Raw genomic sequence first — 18,795 nt, forward strand, 5'->3', positions numbered from 1 at the left:
TGCAGTGGCATTATATTGTTATATTTACTGATTCTTTGTCCTTGGAAACTTCATGACCAGAATAATCAGTTTCAATTGAGGTCTTTGTCTTCCCAAATTTTGCCTGATCCTATTTCAATTTCAATTTATTCTATTTCACTTTCTATTTTTCTCCTTTTACTCTTTACTTCTTCATTTTTTTGTCTTTCTTCTTTCTTGTATTATTTTACATATGTATAAAGTTTATATTTAAACTGTCTCACATTATTATATTTTTGTTGACTTCATTTTCTCAGTTCGTTTTTTTTTTTAAATCTTGGAAGCATGTGCAGGAACCAAGAACAAGAGCTCCTGAACAGTGTGCAAAAACATGCAAACAAAGCCCAGTTGGCACAAGCAAGCCATACCACTAGGATATCTGTGCCCATAACATCTGCGGTCTCAAGTGACCTTTGGATCACATAAATTTTAAAATATCAATGACTTGGCAGCGAAAGAGACATCGAACCACAAAAATAAAAAGAAACAGAATCATCAATTAACTGAAAATAATTTATTTAGCACAAATAATGGTATTTACAGTGACTTAGAAATGTGAAGGTCATAATTAAATAAAGAAAACCTCATATACAATAAAATACTTAATCTGACATAACATAAAATAAACTCTTATGATACAATATAATATATTTGTACAATATTTTACATGGAGGCACATTCTGCCTTCAGATGTCTTTTATCAGGCTGTACACTGCAGTGCCTGGTGGCCTGGGTGAATAGAACCCTCACTGGCATGCCAGCTGCCAATGGAAGTCCTTTTCTCACATTCATTTAGTGGGCTTCATTGTTTTATATTTTTCTTTGAGGTGCGTAATTTCCAGTGTTGCCCTGGACGCTCCTTGTTCCAAAATCTACATTCAAATACTGTGAGACCATTTGTGATTCATCGGAGTAGTCAAAGGAACGAGACAGAGTAGTTTCAGGCTTGCCCTAGTAAATCTGCAAAGAATACACATTCCATAGCAATGATCCATAACATTTGACTCGCCAGATGTTTAAACTACAACTCCCATCAGCCCTAGCCACCATAGTAAATAGGAAAGGATCTTGGGAGTCTGGAGAACCACTGGTTGCAGATTCCCTGTTCTACATTGTTGCCGGTTAATTCTGCAGCACTGCCAGATGCCCTCTGGACTCTCTAATCCTTCAGTAGGGCCTGATCAGAATCACACACACAGCCTCCCTCTGACCTGGCTCAAGCGCTCAATGGATACTACAGGAACATTCATTCTGTATAATATATTCACTTCTGGATTGGCACCCCGGCGTGAACAAAGTCCTTCCCTTGTGTACACACAATGTCCAGCACTGAATCTGCATATGTTTTGTTTGTAATTATTCTGATTCGATGCCAGAATCGCAGCTCTCGTCACTGCTCCCAGCGTCGCTCTCGGAATCAGACTCTTCGTAGAAGGCGATGGTGGCTTGAACTGGGAAGTTTGATAGAAGAGCCTCCCCAGCGACATATAAGTGATCAGAGCTCCTAGAGTTGGGCCAAAACAATCTGAAATAAAAGACAGGTTCAATTTAGTTCAACTTATTTTTTTAGAAGGCAGAAACATTAACATGCATTGTTCTTCACAATGATTGTATGATCACAATACAAAAAATGTTCACCAATTTCAAGTGTAGAACTTCTGAGCTTTCTGTAGCGCGCTGGTATAAAAGAGAGCCTATTAGGAAATGGGGCCCCAAGAAGCCCTGAGCAGAGTCCCTAAACTTGCATTAAAAAAAAACCTAATAGCCGAGGAGATCTGAAAGCAAAGCAAACAAGACTGTCCGTTGTCTATCCTTCTTTCCTATAGGTCCGCTGCTGTGGTGATCTCAAGTAAAGATCGGCCAGTAGCACAACGCGATCTGAACCACAAGGCAAGAAATCAGCCAGCGTTATCAATGGAGTCAGAACGGGCATGAAAATGTTGAAAAAATGACTGTAACAGGGACTTCATAATTATTGGGAATAATAGCAGCATTCAGTTGTACTAAGCTAGGGCTGACTTCCTGTATGAGTGGGATCCGGCACCTGCAGATCGCCTGATATATCAGCCTACAACTCCTAGAATCCCTCACCATTGACTATGCTGGGTAAGGATGATGGGAGCCTCTAGGCAGTATTATAACATCTCAGACTTTTGATTATATTCAGCTAACCCATCATTGCCTGAACTTGACTGACATCGCCCAGTAGGTTATACCGTCTGCTACTGGTGCTGGAAATAAGGGAGACTGATGCTCCCAAGGTGGTCTAGAACATGGGTTATCAGCAAAACCAACCAGCTGGGGACCCCACAGTAAAGAATCCAATAGCAGCCCTGGCACCTAGCCAGAGCAGCAGCCTTGGGAGGTGTAGTGGCGGGCCAAGAAGTGGGTGCCACCAGAAGCAAGGGAGGATCTGCCTGGCGCCCAGCGGGGTGACAACGTCACTTTAATTTGCCACAGCTAAGCGCTGGAAGCAGTAAACCAAAGGGTTTTGTGCAGGGTAAAGGGCGTGTGAGCGTGAGGTGCTCCCCCTCTTTCTCCCCGCCCCCTACGCACGAGAATGGTGGTGTTGCTGAGACACCTTGGTTCATTGATGTTCTGCTGTTCACTTGATTTTTTGCTGGGGTGGGGTGGGCTGCAAGGCCTGGTGTGCACTAGGCAGCCTGCAGGCCCATCACAATCGGATCTGAGTGGGGCTGATGACAGTATTTTGCTCTCCAAACTTAATTTTTTGGCACACATACATTAGTTGTCATAGTGCTGGGGCAAAGACACAATTGGGTTTCCAAACCATAATTAGGTGCAGTCGTAACACAGGTGATATTTGGACATGTGGATTTTTCTGTTAACACCTTGCTTGCATCAAAAAACGTGTACATGAGCTTTAAAGTGACTGCACTCTACTGGATTGCATTTTTCCCTGATAAAACGAATAGTCACAGTGAATTTGTGACCCTATTATACACTCCTTTCAACCTTCCATGTGGAGTCCCTCCAGGGTCTTCCCCATCTACTTGGTGTTTTAATGTCTACATGCACCTACTGACTCATGCCCTGGACCACTTTTGCGTGTATTTCAACATTCAGGTCAATGAGACCAAGCTCAGAATACTTCTCGGTAATGACGCCTCCCTAATAGGAATTAGCATAGAAGCCTGATTATCTGCGGTCCAAACCTGAATAAACGAAAGATAGCTGCGTCTAAATCTGGGGTGAAATAACTCCTCATTTGTGGCCAGGCCCCAGTGATCACAATTATGAAAAATGGCCCATCGAACTAAGCCCTGGCCCAGACTCCTTCAAAAAAATGAAAAACCTGGGGGTCTCTTTTGATGAAGGCATCTTATTCTCACAACACATCTCACCCATGGCTAAGAGCTGCCATTTCACCCCAACCATCTTCGGACGATCCTCCCGGCTCTCATGTTGAATGATAGATGGCTGTTGTGGAGACTAGTTTGGTAAAATCAAGGCCTGGGATAATTATTTCTATTAGGTATCGTATCCCCAACACAAATCTCTAAGCTAAAGTCAACAAGAAAAGGGTGGAACAACTAGTATTTGCCCTTCGAGAATATGTCCACGCCCCTGAAGTGTTGAACGTCCTGCACTGGCTCCCCATTCAACACAGAATTGACTTCAAGCGCCTCTGCATCTCCAGGAAGCCAGTCTGGAATCCAAAGCCCCTGCTACATCCCTAACTAGCCCCCAAAACATGCACCTTGGGGAACACTCCAATCCAGCTCAGCTTGCAACTTATCGCCAGCATCCCATCAAAGAAAGACATTTGGCAAAAGGAAGCCTGCTGTTGCAGGACCAGAACAGAAGCTTTAACTCGAACCCAACCAGCTATGATGCAGAAGACGCTTAAAACCCCTGATTTCCTATAAGGTGTACCCCGGCTAACTGGATAATGTAGTCAATACTGCACATAGAGGATGATATCGGGTCTAATGAAAAATGTTCTGTAATTGTAGAAAATCCTTAATGTTAACCAGAATGGAAGTGGCTTCCCATTGCAACATGTTCTAATCCCCCTTACCCCCGAATGCCTGCCCTCCCCACCCCTGCAGCACTCTAAAATGTCCTGTATACATGCAGGGCTTTAAAAGGAGCAATATTAATACTACCAAACCCATAAAAAGGCCCTTAGTCCTTACATTGGAACTGAGATGATAAACATTGAGTAGAGCAGGGATGCCAGGTACGCGGGTGCTCGGAGGGCTGACCTAGCAAGCTGTACCCCAGGACATCTATTCAAAACAAACACCTGTTGAAAAGGCGTCACTGGAAAGCTGTCTCCCTACCCCAGTTTATTAGACATAATTAGACAGTCATGGCACTCATTTTTTTCTGCAGTGACATTTGTGTAAAGTGAGAGATGTGATAAATGATGACCTCTCCACTCACCTGACGGGGTGCTTGTAAGATCCATGTTTGCCGGCGGGGGCACCATAGGGCTGCAGGAAGGAGAGACAAGGTGCAATTAGCAGGTGGCTGTAATCAGGTATATCGAGAAAAGCATGCACGCGCGCATATATGCATTGACACTACGACATGGTCGTCATTTACAAGTGGTGTGGGGAGTCACAAAAATGCCTGACGTAAGCTCGTTTCATTTATGCATGTCGTAGGTTAAACGTAGGTGCATCGACATATGCCTTTTTGTCTAATATGTAGGTTTTAGAAATTAGCTGAATTATATTCAGTAATATTTTCTTGCAATCTGTTTTACTACCTCAATACAAATATTGTGTAGTGAGTGGGTCTCCTTTCTTCACACACCCTGTGGCAATGGGACATTTTGGTGCACTGTTGCACGCTCGCCTTCACGCGTACATTAGTGTGAAGCGTAGCAAGTCCATTGTGACATTTTAGTGATAACCCACAAAGTTGGGAATGTGTGGGTGTTTCCACATTTTCATCGACTGCATCGTCCCCCTCGCTTCCTGTGAAGCACAGCACACATGCAGTGCAGCGGCCGTCACACTGTGGGCCCGCCCAGCATCGCCCCCAGGCACCCCACCCCGTTACTGGACCCTATTATCGCTATGTGAGTGAGGCAGCGTGAAGGACCAGAGAGGGCACTGTTTGTATCCCCGGAGGAAGCGACTCGCCCCACTCTTCTAGCGCAAGTGGCCCGGCCGGGTGCTTGGCCCGCATTGGTGGCAGACCAGCCTCTCTCGCTGGTATTGTGGGGGACTCACCAGTCGTTGCCGTATCCTGGCCTGTCCTTGCTCCAAGTCCCTCCTGCCAACGAGCCACGGTCTCCAGAACTCTTCCGACCTGCTGGAATAAGAGAAGCAAATTACCTTCTATGCAGAAACACAGCGACGCAGATGTACTCGGCACGCTACGGTGCCCAGCACGGCCCTGTGCGCTCCCTGTGGCTGCAAAGACGGGATGCACAGTGTGACTAGCGCGTCCTGAACCTTACAGCAGCTGCATAAGGGCGTGCACTGGCTCAGATCTGGCCAGTACTGGCACAGCCCACGCTGAACTCTAAGCGGCGGGGTTATCTGCAGCTGCTGCTAGAAGATTAAGGGCGCAGCCCTACAACCAAAGTGCTGCACATAATTGCGTAATGACCAAGAAAAAGTGGCCAGGTGCATGCTGAGCAATGCGGGTAGCAAGTAGGGCAGCTTTAAGAGGGGCTTATGAAACAGCACGCCTGGGCCCTGACTGATGGCAGGGAAGATTGCTCTAATCTAGATGTCCCCAATATTCAACCCCGAATTTAGGGTTAGTAGCAAGGCCCTCCTACTCCCCCCTCAGGTGAAAACGGTCACTTTTAGAAGCTGCCTGTCAACTGTACATTCTGCTGGCACACAATGTAGCCGACTCAGATTGCAGCCTGTGGTAATGTTTCCAAGCAAATAGGCTCCTCATTTCATCCACCTGACACCACTGAAAGAGTGAAGTGTCATTGATATGATATGGCATTTATAACGCGCCTATACACAAGCGTTATACATACACATCTCTTTCGTCTGCTCTCAAACGCCTCCCAGACTTTCCAACCGAAGTATCACTCGGTTACCTACGGTGAGTGCTAAGGTATTCAGACAAGCACCATGGACTCGCCCTTGACACAGTCAACACACCAGACTTCACCCACACACATTGCAACCTCGGCACGAACACGCGGACTGCTATTGTAGGGCACAGTCTGGTATATTTAGCATGCAAGGTTATCTTAATGCCATGCAGACACGTTTTCCCCAATGCCATTAAATATGTAATATCTAGAGACCTCTGGAATCCCAGAACAGTGGAAGCAGGCCCGCCTAGCCTGGCCAAAGCACTACGAGGCCACGCCAATGGCAGAGGAGCTCCCCACACATGCGCCCCTTGCGGACTACCCAGGTCTTCCCCCGCCTCTGCTCAGCCGACACCGCCATGCATGGCTGCCCGGGAACAATCCCTCTCTCTCCGTGTCTCTACTCGACTTCACATCTCGCCATTGCCCTGTCCTCCCCCGCACTGCCTCTCTATGCTCCCAGGCGCTGTGATGCCCCCCAGTGGTGGACTGGGAACCTAAAGGGGCCCTGGAAATAATGTTCAAAGTGGCCCCATATTACATATTTTCAGCAAGCCCAACCATTTTCCTATGAGAAAATGTAGAAATAAAATAGGTAACCACACAAAAGAGGCCCAGGGTGCAGGAAATCTCCAGAGTGCCCTATAGGCCAGTCCACCCATGGAGGCCCCTTTCTATGACCCAGCCTTCATTTTAACTTCTCCCGATAAGACCCCTTTTTCCCTGCCCCCCCCCCCTCCACTCGAATGCTATACCCCACCATCCAAAGCCAACCCATCAACGGAAGTCAAACTCCGCTTGCCAGCCTGAGTGGGGCACGGCTACCATCTCTCTTCTCCTGACAGGCAAAGCGATTCCACAACATAGCCTATGGGAGGAGGCACTACACGAACGCAAGATAACATAACTTAACACACAGGGCCACCGTATGTGGCACTACTTGCCTGTGATGTGTGTAGCACACACATGGCCACTGCCGCATGTCTGTGGGTGGCTATGTGGCACACAGATGCAGCTTGCTGGGGAAGGGGGGGTTATATGGCACTATCCTGCTTGTAGTGATGGGTGTAGCACATACAGGGCTGCATGTTTAAGTGGCAGTAGGTGCAGCTTGCTATGGGGGTCTATTTGCACCTGGGGTCAAGCCCTAAAAAAGTGGTGGGACTCATTAACATACATGTGGTGTCACCAGAAATTAGCATAGCAAGGTACCCTCTGAAAAAAGTGTCCGGGCTCTGTAAAATAGTGGGAGGTCTCCGTCCACCCACCCTTACCCTAGATTTGAGCTCTGTTTGACACTAGATTCCCTGTAGTGCACGTGGATGCTCCAGGTTACACTTACCTTGGCCTGCCACTTCCTGCTGTGGGCCCTGCAAGGCGCGCACAGCGGACGCTTCCCCTCTGATGCAAGGCGTGAGTTGCGGCCTTTAGGCGCTCCATGCCGTTGCTGTGCCTTGTGATGCCGTTCAGTTGGGTTGCTGTGTCTACTTCGTTGGTGACTGGTGCTGCTGTCCCAGCTGTGCTGTTATGGCTTGTGCAGTAGTACCACGACCTGCTGCAGTGGCTCTGGGGACCCTCCTGCTGTTTCTTGTGCTGCTGTTTTTTGTGATGCTGCGGCAGATGTAGTGCGGTGGCCTACGCTGCTGCGGCAGCCGAGACACGTATCCTGTACCTTGTGCTAATGCCTCTGCTGCTGTTGTGCCAGTGCTGTTGGGTTTTTGGCCTTGCGTTGCTGTCTTTTTTTGTCAGGCCTTGACTGCTGGCTCAGTTGTTGCGCTCCAGTGGTTTGTGCTATGGCGGCGGCTCTGGCTCCTTCTGCTGTGTTCCACTGTCTGCAGCTGCGTGTGCGTGTCTTGCGCTGTTGTGGTGGTTGTTGTGCTCGTGCTGCTGGGTCCCGCGTTGCGCTATGACCTGAGCTCCACGGCTTGTGCTGGCGCTGCTGCTGTCTCTCTCTGGCGCTCTCGGCCCTGAACGCTCCTTTATAGCTGGCCCCTGACACTGGTCCCCTCTAGACAAACACCCCAGGGAGTTGGAGGGCTGATGGGGGCGCGCTGGGTTGGGTGGCGTTGCCTCAGAGGTGTTAGTGTAAACACGGAATCTTGGCGCGTGCTGACTCCCAAATGGCTCGGGCGCACATGCTGGTAAAGGTGCCAATCACACCTCATCAGACACACGGAGCCAGCCCCCTTCACGCGCCGCCGTTGTTTTATTGGGGGGCAAAATTATGGAGAGCAGAGTTTGCATGGCCTGGCTGCCCTTCTCAGGGGTCATCGTTAGCTTTCCCCAAAAAGCTGAAGTATTCGCTATTTGTTTTATAGCACATTCAAGTTAGGGAAACGCGTTCAAAAATTCTAAAACATTCGACTGTCCCATCGATAGAAAGTTACAGCTGTTCAAATAATCTAAAACAATGCATGCATGCTCTCCAAATAAGTGATGTATTAAACTGCTTAGTGAAATACATTCATTCTTTGGATGGCCAGACCCTCGAATACGTTCTTAATTGCCCATTTAACGCTAAGTCAATATTGTTCAATAATCCTTGTATGGTATGACTTATAAGGTTACAAGCAGTGCTCCAGATAAGATTTTGATGGAGTATTTAACTCCCTATTTTTAAACTTTGAGAGTAAATGTGATTTCAAGAGCGTAAGCATTCGTTTTCTCCTTCACAAGAGAGTTTGAACTTTGTGACACCCAGCTGGTGCAGGCAAAAAGTTAAAACTGTATGGAAATAATTATCATGTGGCCGCAGAGTAAATCATGATGGAAAAGCAGGTTTCTCTCATAATTAACAGACGAAGCACAGAGTGCAGTAGAACAGACACTAGGCTTCATTACAAGTTTGCCAGTTCGGAAACAATGATGCCGGTAAGCTCACCGGCACCCTTGTTTCCGGACGGGCAAACTACAGGTTTGCATGCTGGAGCCGCTGAGCCCGACAGGTCTGACTCTGCCGGACACAGTGTTCACGGTAGGCAAAGCCGACACGGGTGCTTCCGTGACCCCACTCCCATAAAGTCCTATGGGAATGGGGGATTAACAAAGAACAGGCCAGCTTGAGTAGGAGCGGTCCAGGACCCCTACTCCACCAAAACAAACAGTGAATCAGGGCAACAGTGATGCAAGCTTTCATCATGTGAACAGGTGGAGTGGATCAGTGAAAGCCAAACCAACGCAGTATGAATCTGCATTGACATGAAGCTTCCAAACCAACCAGGCAATTGGGCGTGAGCGGCATATCACGCCCACCATTGATGAGCTGATCCTCGACCTGACCAGAGCAACAGTATTTAGCAAACGGGTCCTTCACTCCAGCTATCACCAGATCCGCTAAGCCAAGGAGTCCAGGTACATAACATTTTTCTCACACCTGGGGCTCCGGAGGTACCGCAGAGTAAACTTTGGTATCTCGTCAGCAGCCAATGTTTTTCAAAATGAGGTTCGCCAGGTACTGCAAGATCTGCCCGGGGCCATGAACATCAGCAACAACGTCCTTGTGTATGGCCGGTCAGAGGAGGAACACAACACTCGATTAGCTGCAGTGCTAGCCCAATTAGAAGAATCAGGACTGACCTTACATGTGGAAAAATTTGAATTTGGCAAACCAGAACATTTGTTCTTTGGATATGTCTTCACCACAAAGGGAGTCTTGCCCACCCCTGCCAAATTAGCATATGTGCAAAACGCCCAGCCACCAACCACAGCAATAGAATGACAGTGTTTCATGGGCATGGCATCCTACTACAACAGGTTTATACCCGACCTGGTAACCATTGCAGCCCCTCTCTGAAAACTGACCAGGAAAGACACACCGTCGGCGTGGGGACAGGAACATGCACACGCTTTCCAGCAGATAAAAGACTCTCATGGCTAGTATGGCAATGCCCTTCTTTAACACGACCAGAAAAACGGAACTGGTGGTGGACGCCAGGGGTGCGTACTCACCTAAACGGACCAGAGTGGGATCACGCACCCCATTGTGTTTGCGAGTAGAGCACTGACCAAGACCGAACATACTTACACCCACATCGAGCAAGAGGCTCTCGCCATCCTATGAGGGTGTCAACACTTCCAAGTGTACCTCCTAGGACACAATGCAATGGTCTACACAGACCTGAATGGTACCGTCTTGGTCCAAGACCCTCAGGCCAACCTTCTCCTCTTTGATAGATGCTTCCCGCGCCTCATCAATTTCGTTTCCTCTCCTGCTGTCTCCTCTCTTCCCCCCACAGCTTCTTTGCCTCCCCCCTACTGTCTCCTCCTTGGCTACCTTTCCCTCTCCTCCTTCCTCTTCTGCCCCTCCTCGGGCATCTTCTACACCTCTGCAGGGTGTACCTCTGATTGTACCCCTACCCGGAAGTCTTTCAAGGACATCAACCTTCTCCAGATTGCCACTCTCAACTCTCGCTTTGCTGTCAAACACTCCTCTTACATCTGCCGCCTCCTGGAAGAACTTGACCTCAATGTTCTTGGTCTCACCAAGACATGATTCACAGCCAGGTCTGTCACAAGCTTTGACACTGGCTACAAGATCCTCTCCGCATCCCGATCCAATCATTCCAGTGGGTTTGTAGCCCTGATCTTCCCTGAGAGGATCCCTGCCTCTGTCATTCCTACACAGGCCTACTCTTTTAAATGCCTGGTCTACAGGCCCTCTCTTTCCTGGCCATTCCCTTACTGTGGCTACCATCTATCGGCCACCTGGTCAGATCTCCTCCTTCCTCTCTGAGTGGGCGAACGGGCGAACCTCTCCACTTCCCTCCTGGTCTCGACCACTCAACTCCTTCTTCTTGGAGACTTTAACATCCACCTGGATGCTTCCTGTCCTTCCTCTGGACTCTTTCGCAACCTCTCTCACTCTCTATTCTCCCCTCTGGTCTGACTCACTCTGCAGGGCACACTCTGGATGTTCTTCTGATTTCTTCTGACCTTCCCCTTTCTATCCCTCTCACCACTCCTCTCTCCTGGAGTGATCCCCTTTCCTCCCAGCTTACCCTCTCTACTCCTCAGGCAAAGCCAACTCCAGCACTGCCACCTACCTTCTTGGTTATCCAATCCATAAAGCGTGTGTCAGTTGAGTCTTTCGCTGCCACTTTCCCACCCCCTCACTCCCCCTTTGGCTGACTCACACCCTGACACAGTCCTTTCCATGCTCCACTCTGCTATATCTGATCCTCTTGATGTTCTTGCCCCTGTCATGAGGATCCGCTTGAAGCCCAAAGCCAAGTGCAACTCCTGGTACGACTCAGACCTTGTCACCCTTAAACGCAAGTGCAGGGTGGCTGAGAGGAATTGGCGTGCTTCCGGTACATCCTCTGACAAACTGCCCTGCCGCCTGGTCCAAAGGCAACACTGGCTCTCTGTCGGCACCAAGAAGAGAGCCCACGTCTCTGCGGCATCTAACAACTCAGCCGAGCTCTTTAAAATCTGCAAGGAACTGGCAATCCTGCTGCAGTCTCTACCTCTCCTGACCCCTCCGAGGCCCTCTGCACAGCTCTGGCTTCTCATTTCATCTCTAAAACTCCAGACATCCTGTCCTCTCTCTTTCTCCTCCTCCCCCCCTCCCTCTGTTCCCTGTTCTTCCTCTGGCGCTTCTTTGGCCACCTCTCCTCCCTTCTTCTCTACCTTTCCCCTGTTCTCCCTAGACGAGGTATATAGACAAGTTCCATCTATGAAAGTCTTGTCAAAACAGGTTCACTCCTGTTCCTCCAAAACCATCAAGTACCACATTGACACCCTGGCTCCTGCTGTGGCTGACTTCTGCAACCACTCTTTCGCCACTGGAGTCTTCCCTTCCCCCCCTTGTGCACTCCCTTGTGCACCCTCTTCTTAAGAAACCCTCTGCCGACCCGTCCTGCCCGGCTAACTATTGCCCAATCTCCATCACTCCTTTCCTGGGCAAACTAATGGAAAAGCAGCCATCTCCCAGCTTAATCTTCACACTGAATCTGTTGGTTGTCTCGATGACCATCAGTCTGGCTTCAGAGCTGCCAGAAGCACGTAAACTGCTCTTCAGAACATCTGTGAAGACCTGCTCTCCAACCTTGATTCCAACACCCCCTGTGTCCTCATCTTACTTCATCTCTCTTTTTATTTTTTATTTTATTTTTATTTTTATTGTAACAATTAATTGTTTACACAATTTCAATTGCAAAGATACATCAATCTCAAAATCTTCTACATCTTTTCCAGAGGTGATCTTATTTCAATTCTGTTCGATTTCTATGATTCTTTGCAGAAAAGACTATCTCATAGAGATGGATCCACTTGTAGGATATTTTCCAAAAAGTCCACCAAGGCACATGTCAGTCTGACATTGTTTCCAGCTATAGATGTATTCCACTAATCTTAAGTATTTTGATGAATTGATATAAGATGCTGAAGAAAGAATGAACGCTGGATACACACATGACTGCATGCAGTGATTAAATGCTTTAAGGATTCCGGTTCGGTCTTGCAGACCCAGCATTTGTTGTCTGATACTTCTTTGAAATGTCTCACCCACATCATCTCCTTTGTTTTATAGATGTTAAGCCGCAATTTCAGGAATTTATTGTGATGGGGCCTAGATGGAAATCTTTCTAGATACTTAGGTAGTTTGTCTAGTTTGTTACATGTTAAGCCTAGATTAAGTGCAGAAGGCATGAAGTCACGTATTTCAGTATTTTTATCCAGTGCCATCGTCTGATCTTTTTTTTTAGCGATTTGCAGCATGTCTCTTACAGTTGCCCAAAAAATGTCAGTGGTTGTTAAGATCTAACATATTTTCATAGCGCAGATGCCTAGGACTCCGGTATATGGATTTTCAGCCGATTCTTTTAGTATTTCGTAGGCAGGTGCAACAGTACTTATGTTCATTTTGCATAGAAGAGCAATTGATTTCCATTGAATCAAGCCATTTAGAGGGTCCAGATCTAATTCATGTCGTACTGCTGCAATGGAAAAATAGGATGGTAACCCCAACACTCCTTTCCAGAACTGACCTTCTAAGATTGCCCAGATCCGATTACCAAGATTTAATCCCGCTTCTGCCCCATATGTTAGAGCAGAGATGACTTTCTGCCAATAAAATGTCATTATTGGAATGAAGGTGAATTTACCATATTCGTTATGTAAACGTTTACCTTGCAGTGTAAAAAATGCCATACAATGCTTCAAATCAACTATCCAATCTTTTTCTCTTATGGATTTGTTGATTTGGATCCCAAGATATCGTATCGCCGAGACAGAGTCAATTTTTTCACCATCTGATGACCAACCAAATCTTTTCAAGGATCTTTTTTGTGTTGTGCCAAATGTCACGATCTTTGATTTCGCAGCATTGATTTCAAGGTCGTTTGCTTGCAGGTAAACGACCAATGCATTCAGGAGACGTTGGAGACCAATCTCAGTTTGGTCGAATAGCACAATATCGTCAGTGTATAAGGCCCAACTTATCGTTTGATGGTTCAATTTTGGTGGAAGGCAACGGATGTTCTGGAAGGCTACTGGCAGGTCAGCAATATAAAGCTTGAACATCAGCGCTGCCAATGGGCATCCTTGTTTGACTCCATGTGTTGTTGGCACATCTCTTGTCAAATGACCGCTGTTGTTAATGTAGACTTTTATTGATGTTTCTTCATGTAGGGCCATAAGAGGCTCAAGTAAGGCTGGGGGACAAGTCCATGATGTGAGTATGCTCCACAATTTTGTGCAGTTTATTCTGTCAAAAGCTTGACGCATGTCTATGAATGCCACAAAGATTTTCTTCTTGGTCTTTAAAGTTTCCAGCTTTAACAGATTCACTATTAGAAGATTGACTTCTGTACCAACATCTTTGGTAAAGCCAGTTTGGCGGACATCTAGTAAGTTCTTATTTGATGCCCATGCCGCAATTTTCTGTTGCAAGCAAGTAGCTAAAATATTTACTAATATATCCAAGAGGGCAATAGGGCGATAGTTGGCAGGATTGTCCCTATTGCCCTTCTTGAAAATAGGCACAATGACCGCAGACTTCCATGAACTAGATATTGACATAGACATTGATATTACTCTAAATAAATCCACAATAAAGTCGGCCCATAGCTCCTTTTTTTCTTTTATCATAACGTTTATTAACCCATCAGGTCCTGCAGCACAGGAGTTCTTTAACTGTTTTATCAGTGTAAGGAGTCTGTCTCTGGATTGGCACACGTCCCAGGGCTCGGCTGACTGGGAAGGCTTTATGATGTCATGTGCCGATGTGCCAGCAAAAACTTTCCTGAAATGGTATTCCCATGTTACCATGGAAATGCCATTGGCCAAGCTTGACTCTTGGGAGTTATTCATATTTAAAATGTTCCAGATGTCTCTAGATTTACGTTGGATTATCAGTCCAAGCATTAATTAACGCGTCCTTGATCTCTGAGTATTTTGAACGATTTTAGCCAGTTTCGATATTTCATTTTATAGATTCTAATGGCTCCTTCTTTGTCGGGAATTGTGCAATGTTTTTTTTTATTTGTGTTTTATTTGGGGTTTGACTCTGGGTGCAGCTACATGTGCCCACGACCTTAGTATGCCTCCGGTTGGTCTGGTGTCGCGTTAGTCTGTTGGTTTAGGTAAGGACCAGTCCCCTCCTTTCCTTGGTTCAAAACTATGGCAGATTGGTACACACTAAGACTGCGCCACCTCCTTAATTAAATCAAGTTTGAGTCACACTTGATTTGGTATTGTCGGAGCAATTTATAATTTATTGACTCCTATTTCCCATTTGTTGTTGACATGTGTTTCAGCCTCTCAAGGGCCTTTTTCAAAACAATAACTTATTTATGGGCAAATTATATCCTTATATGTACTTTCTTCAATACATTCCACAAATTAATGCATGTAAAATAATTAACATAAATTAGACCAGGCATTTGCAGGAAAAGAAAGAATGTGATTGCAGTCATCATTGTAGTACGAAACAAACATATATCATCATGTACACATACAAATGGACACAATAAAATAATACATGGAAAACGGGGAGAAAAAAACACAAATGAAAAGAAAACAAAGAGAAAAAAAGAGAAACGAAAATATGGATATGATTAAGCCTTGTAGATACGTCTCCCATGAATTCAAAGGACTACTTTTTGTCATTTCCGTTAAGTAGTAGACATAGTTTGTGCATTCTGAATAAAAGCTTAAAATTTAGCCTAAATTGGTTCATATTCAACTGTTATGGCAATGAATAGGCGTGCTCCTACATATTTTGTCTATTTGCAATGCACTCATGAATATTAACGGCACAGCATCTGGTACATATATCCAAACCTCTGTTATTACGTGAAAAGATATACTTGTTGCTTACCAGAAATCAGTTTCACGAAATCATGGGCTAATCCCTGTAAAATACAAATAACATTATGTACTGATGTTGACTAATGTGCCCTGTATTTTAACTTTCCTCTTTATTCTCCTTATCGCATATCGCAACTCTAAATGTATTTATAATTGTGATGTACTAATCACAACTGTATACAACTCTGCATCCTGTGTGTCACTATTTGGAAAATTAAATTGCATACTCGCTCCCATGTTCCACCCCCTATCCTCCCTTTGGCACTTCAATGTTCAGCCAAACTCGTCTCACGGCAGGCCCGTGCGAGTATCCGTTATCATTCCCAATTACAGCTAAACCCCTGCGGCAGGAGGTGAAGGCAGGCGGCCATAATAAACCGACCTCCAGTCCTCGCTTACCTGTTTCCGCGTTGTTGCACAGTCCCTCATGTCGGCATCAATCTACTGAGAAACGCTGCCGTGCGCACAGAGTTGTATATCTGTTGCCACGCCAACCATGTCCCTTGTCACTGTCTCCTCTGCCGTAACGGCGGCGGCCATCTTAAAATGGTACTTGGAAATATAAATATACCTAGTTCCTTCACTTGACTAATGTTGCTCGAGAGCCACATAAATTTTAAATTTGCAATTTCATCCGATCCATTATTAGAGTTGAAGTTATACCCACTAATGGCGTTTGTATGGTCTGTTAGGGGATGGAAATACCTGAATTCTATAATAGATTTAACATACAATGTACCCGAGGTTGTGCATTTGACAATGGTCTTTAGTTCCTAACTTAAATGTACCAAGATCCATACAACTTAAAAATACCATTAGAGATTTCTGACATATGTTTTTTACCTTAGTTCTCTAATACCTGCATGGATGTTAAACCACGTACAGAAAACAAATTCACCATAGAAAATGGATTTCAAGTTGGATCATTCATAACGTTTGGAAACTTACCACTTACTGGTTGGCTTTCTTTGAAGATTTTTCCTGACTTCTTTCTTGGGGGCTCTCCCTGTATATCAATACATATTCCGAATTTCATCTGGTTTTATGCATTTTGTTGTTGAATAATAATAAAGTAGATATTTGTATACAACCTTGACTAGACAGTCCCTTTTATCGCTGGGTAATAATTGTATTTTCACTGTGTTGCAACTAACTAATGAACCACGACCATGCAGAGATAAGCCTGCTGTTCTGTCCAGATTACCAAAATTGGACAAGGAGGTTTATAATTGACTTCTGTTTCCAATCTCTTTGGATCCCTTCTGGTGTACTAGAGGTGTGGGCCTGATTGATGGTTTAGAAACCGATATTAATCCCTGGATCACTGGTGCCCCGAAAGTTGATTCATCACACTCGCCAGCCATCCCACTGGGAGGCAAGTGTGGTTTTTCAACACCTTAGACTGTCAGTGAGGTCAGGGGCTAGTGCAGCATCACGCAGGTCCCAGGCCTGGGCAAGCTCTATAAGTGGCCTGGTAATTGTTCCAGCTATTAGTGAGATAGCTGCTACAAAGCTCCTGTTAAGCGGCTTCACTTCAACACTACAGCTAAGTCAATGCCTAGTCTGGGATGCTGAGGGAAACCCCAACACTACAGCTAAGTCAATGCCTAGTCTGGGATGCTGAGGGAAACCCTTATTGATATATTTTTAGGTCCAGTTCATGTACTCTGGATGACAACCCTTATATAACACCCCTCTCTTAGAATCTCCCTGACCCCACTGAGCCAAGAAGTAGGTCTGTTTTGCAAATTTAAAAGGTTTATTTGAGAAATATAAACAATATATATATATATATATATATATATATATATATCACACTTCTATAAATAAATTGATAATGGATATTACACTTCTGAATATGAGCAGTAATCAGCAAGAGGTAACTTATGAATAGGAACAGAAGAATAAGGTGGGAAAGAATTCTTTATATGGTTCAAGGAAACGCAATGATGAATGAAATGCAGTACAGAAAATAACTTGATATGGCTTCAACAAAAGACAATGTAATCACTTTTCCCCTGGTGGCAATTCACCCCCCCCCCATATGCAATGCAAGGAGATGGAAGTAACACACACAGTCTTCGGGAATAGAATCAAATACAATACGGAATTCAGTCCCCCACCCCCAGCAAGCTTAGAGGAAACAGGCAGAAGTTTGAAACACAGGCCCAAAATGCTTTTAAATCTGATGGCAATGGATGGGAAAATGTGCTAACTGATTTTAATTCCCTCTACAGATTCAGGGTGAGTGAGAGATGCTTGTTGGTATTAGTTCAGGCTCACTTTAGCAATGCTCTATGAGTTATTACCAGGTTGCAAACAGATTTTTAACAAAGGAAAGAATGGAGCTGCTATTTTGACAAGTGGAGAAATTGAGCCAAAATCGCAAATCGCAGTAAATTTCGCAGGTGCGTAAATCGCGATTGCCGAAAAAGTATAGGGAGTAGGAAGTCGGTCCTAGGTTCGTTGGAAAGCCTAGAATCACAGCTTTAAAATGAAAGATAAATTTCATACAAACGGTTCCAGAGATTCGGAAGATTTAATAAAGGTAGATTTTCGGATTTAAAGTAAAACTCAAAATGACAGGTGACAGCTTGCAGCTGCAGAATTGACAGGTGACAGTTGTGCAGCTTTCAAAATGACAGATGACACGATTTCTAGGAGGCAGTTCTACTTAGGTTAAAATAGCTTGAATTAGATTATTTTAACTAAGAGATTGGTTCTGCACAGTTCTGCTAGGTACTCACAATATAAATTTGAACTAGGCCTCTTCACGGATCTGGTCAACACGTCCGGCGGCGGTTCTGTCTGCTCGGCGGGTCAATCAGGCACAGGTTCTGCTCACAGCGATCCGGATCTCTGGTTCTGCTCACAGTGGTCCGGGTCAGCTCTGCTCTGCTGGTCTAGCCTCTCTGGATACAGCGGCCTCTGGTTCTGGATACTGCTCTGCTTTCCGGTCCGGATCAAGTGGATTCTGGATGTAACACTGCTTTCTGGGTACTGGCAAAAGTTCTTGGCACAATAATTCAGACAGCTTGCCCTGCTGTGGAATAGTTTGCAAATGATTTTAAGGATGCTGAGGCCTGCTGAGAAGAGTTCTCAGTTTGTGGGTTTAGGCCTTTGCTTTAAGTTCTGAAGTAAATTTCTGGTCTCTGAAGATTAATGGATGTGAAGTCTGGAGTCTCCCGGCAGAGCGTCCCGCAGAAAATGGAATTGAATATCTCTACCTCTCCCAGCAGTCTCTTTTTATGTGTTTTGGAAGGGGGTGTGTCCGTGGCATAACTGAGCCTGCCCCTCTCTACTTGTCATTGGTCCAATTCTCCCCTCTCCCATGATTGGGGGAAGGAAATGGATTGTCATCATGATGAGGTCTGTTTATGGGTCAGCGGATCTGTCATGAGCACTGCTCCCGAGAAGCCAAGTCAAGC

At 45.6% G+C, this 18,795-nt stretch overlaps 1 protein-coding gene across 1 annotated transcript; it reads right to left on the reverse strand.

Moving 5' to 3' along the window:
- Positions 1 to 1,115: 1,115 nt before the first annotated feature.
- On the reverse strand, positions 1,116 to 12,742 carry LOC138447949 (protein ripply1-like). Its single transcript, XM_069604478.1, has 4 exons — positions 12,563 to 12,742; positions 5,226 to 5,333; positions 4,429 to 4,478; positions 1,116 to 1,543 (listed from the first exon to the last, which is right to left on the reverse strand). The coding sequence occupies exons 1-4, from the start codon at positions 12,740 to 12,742 to the stop codon at positions 1,375 to 1,377; spliced, it is 507 nt and encodes a 168-aa protein (XP_069460579.1). The 3' UTR covers positions 1,116 to 1,374.
- Positions 12,743 to 18,795: the final 6,053 nt, after the last annotated feature.

Source organism: Ambystoma mexicanum, chromosome 3q (assembly GCF_040938575.1).
Source record: "Ambystoma mexicanum isolate Mex_15411 chromosome 3q, UKY_AmexF1_1, whole genome shotgun sequence".
Lineage (NCBI taxonomy): Eukaryota > Metazoa > Chordata > Amphibia > Caudata > Ambystomatidae > Ambystoma > Ambystoma mexicanum.

Excerpts from the sequence above, each read along its gene's own strand:
- LOC138447949 (XM_069604478.1), bottom strand. The coding sequence starts at position 12,742 with ATGGCACTGGATAAAAATACTGAAATACGTGACTTCATGCCTTCTGCA. Across the intron at positions 5,334-12,562 it reads AAACAAAGGAGATGATGTGG|AAGGTAATTTGCTTCTCTTA; the intron begins GTGAGACATTTC and ends GTTTCTGCATAG. Across the intron at positions 1,544-4,428 it reads TCTTACAAGCACCCCGTCAG|ATTGTTTTGGCCCAACTCTA; the intron begins GTGAGTGGAGAG and ends CTTTTATTTCAG.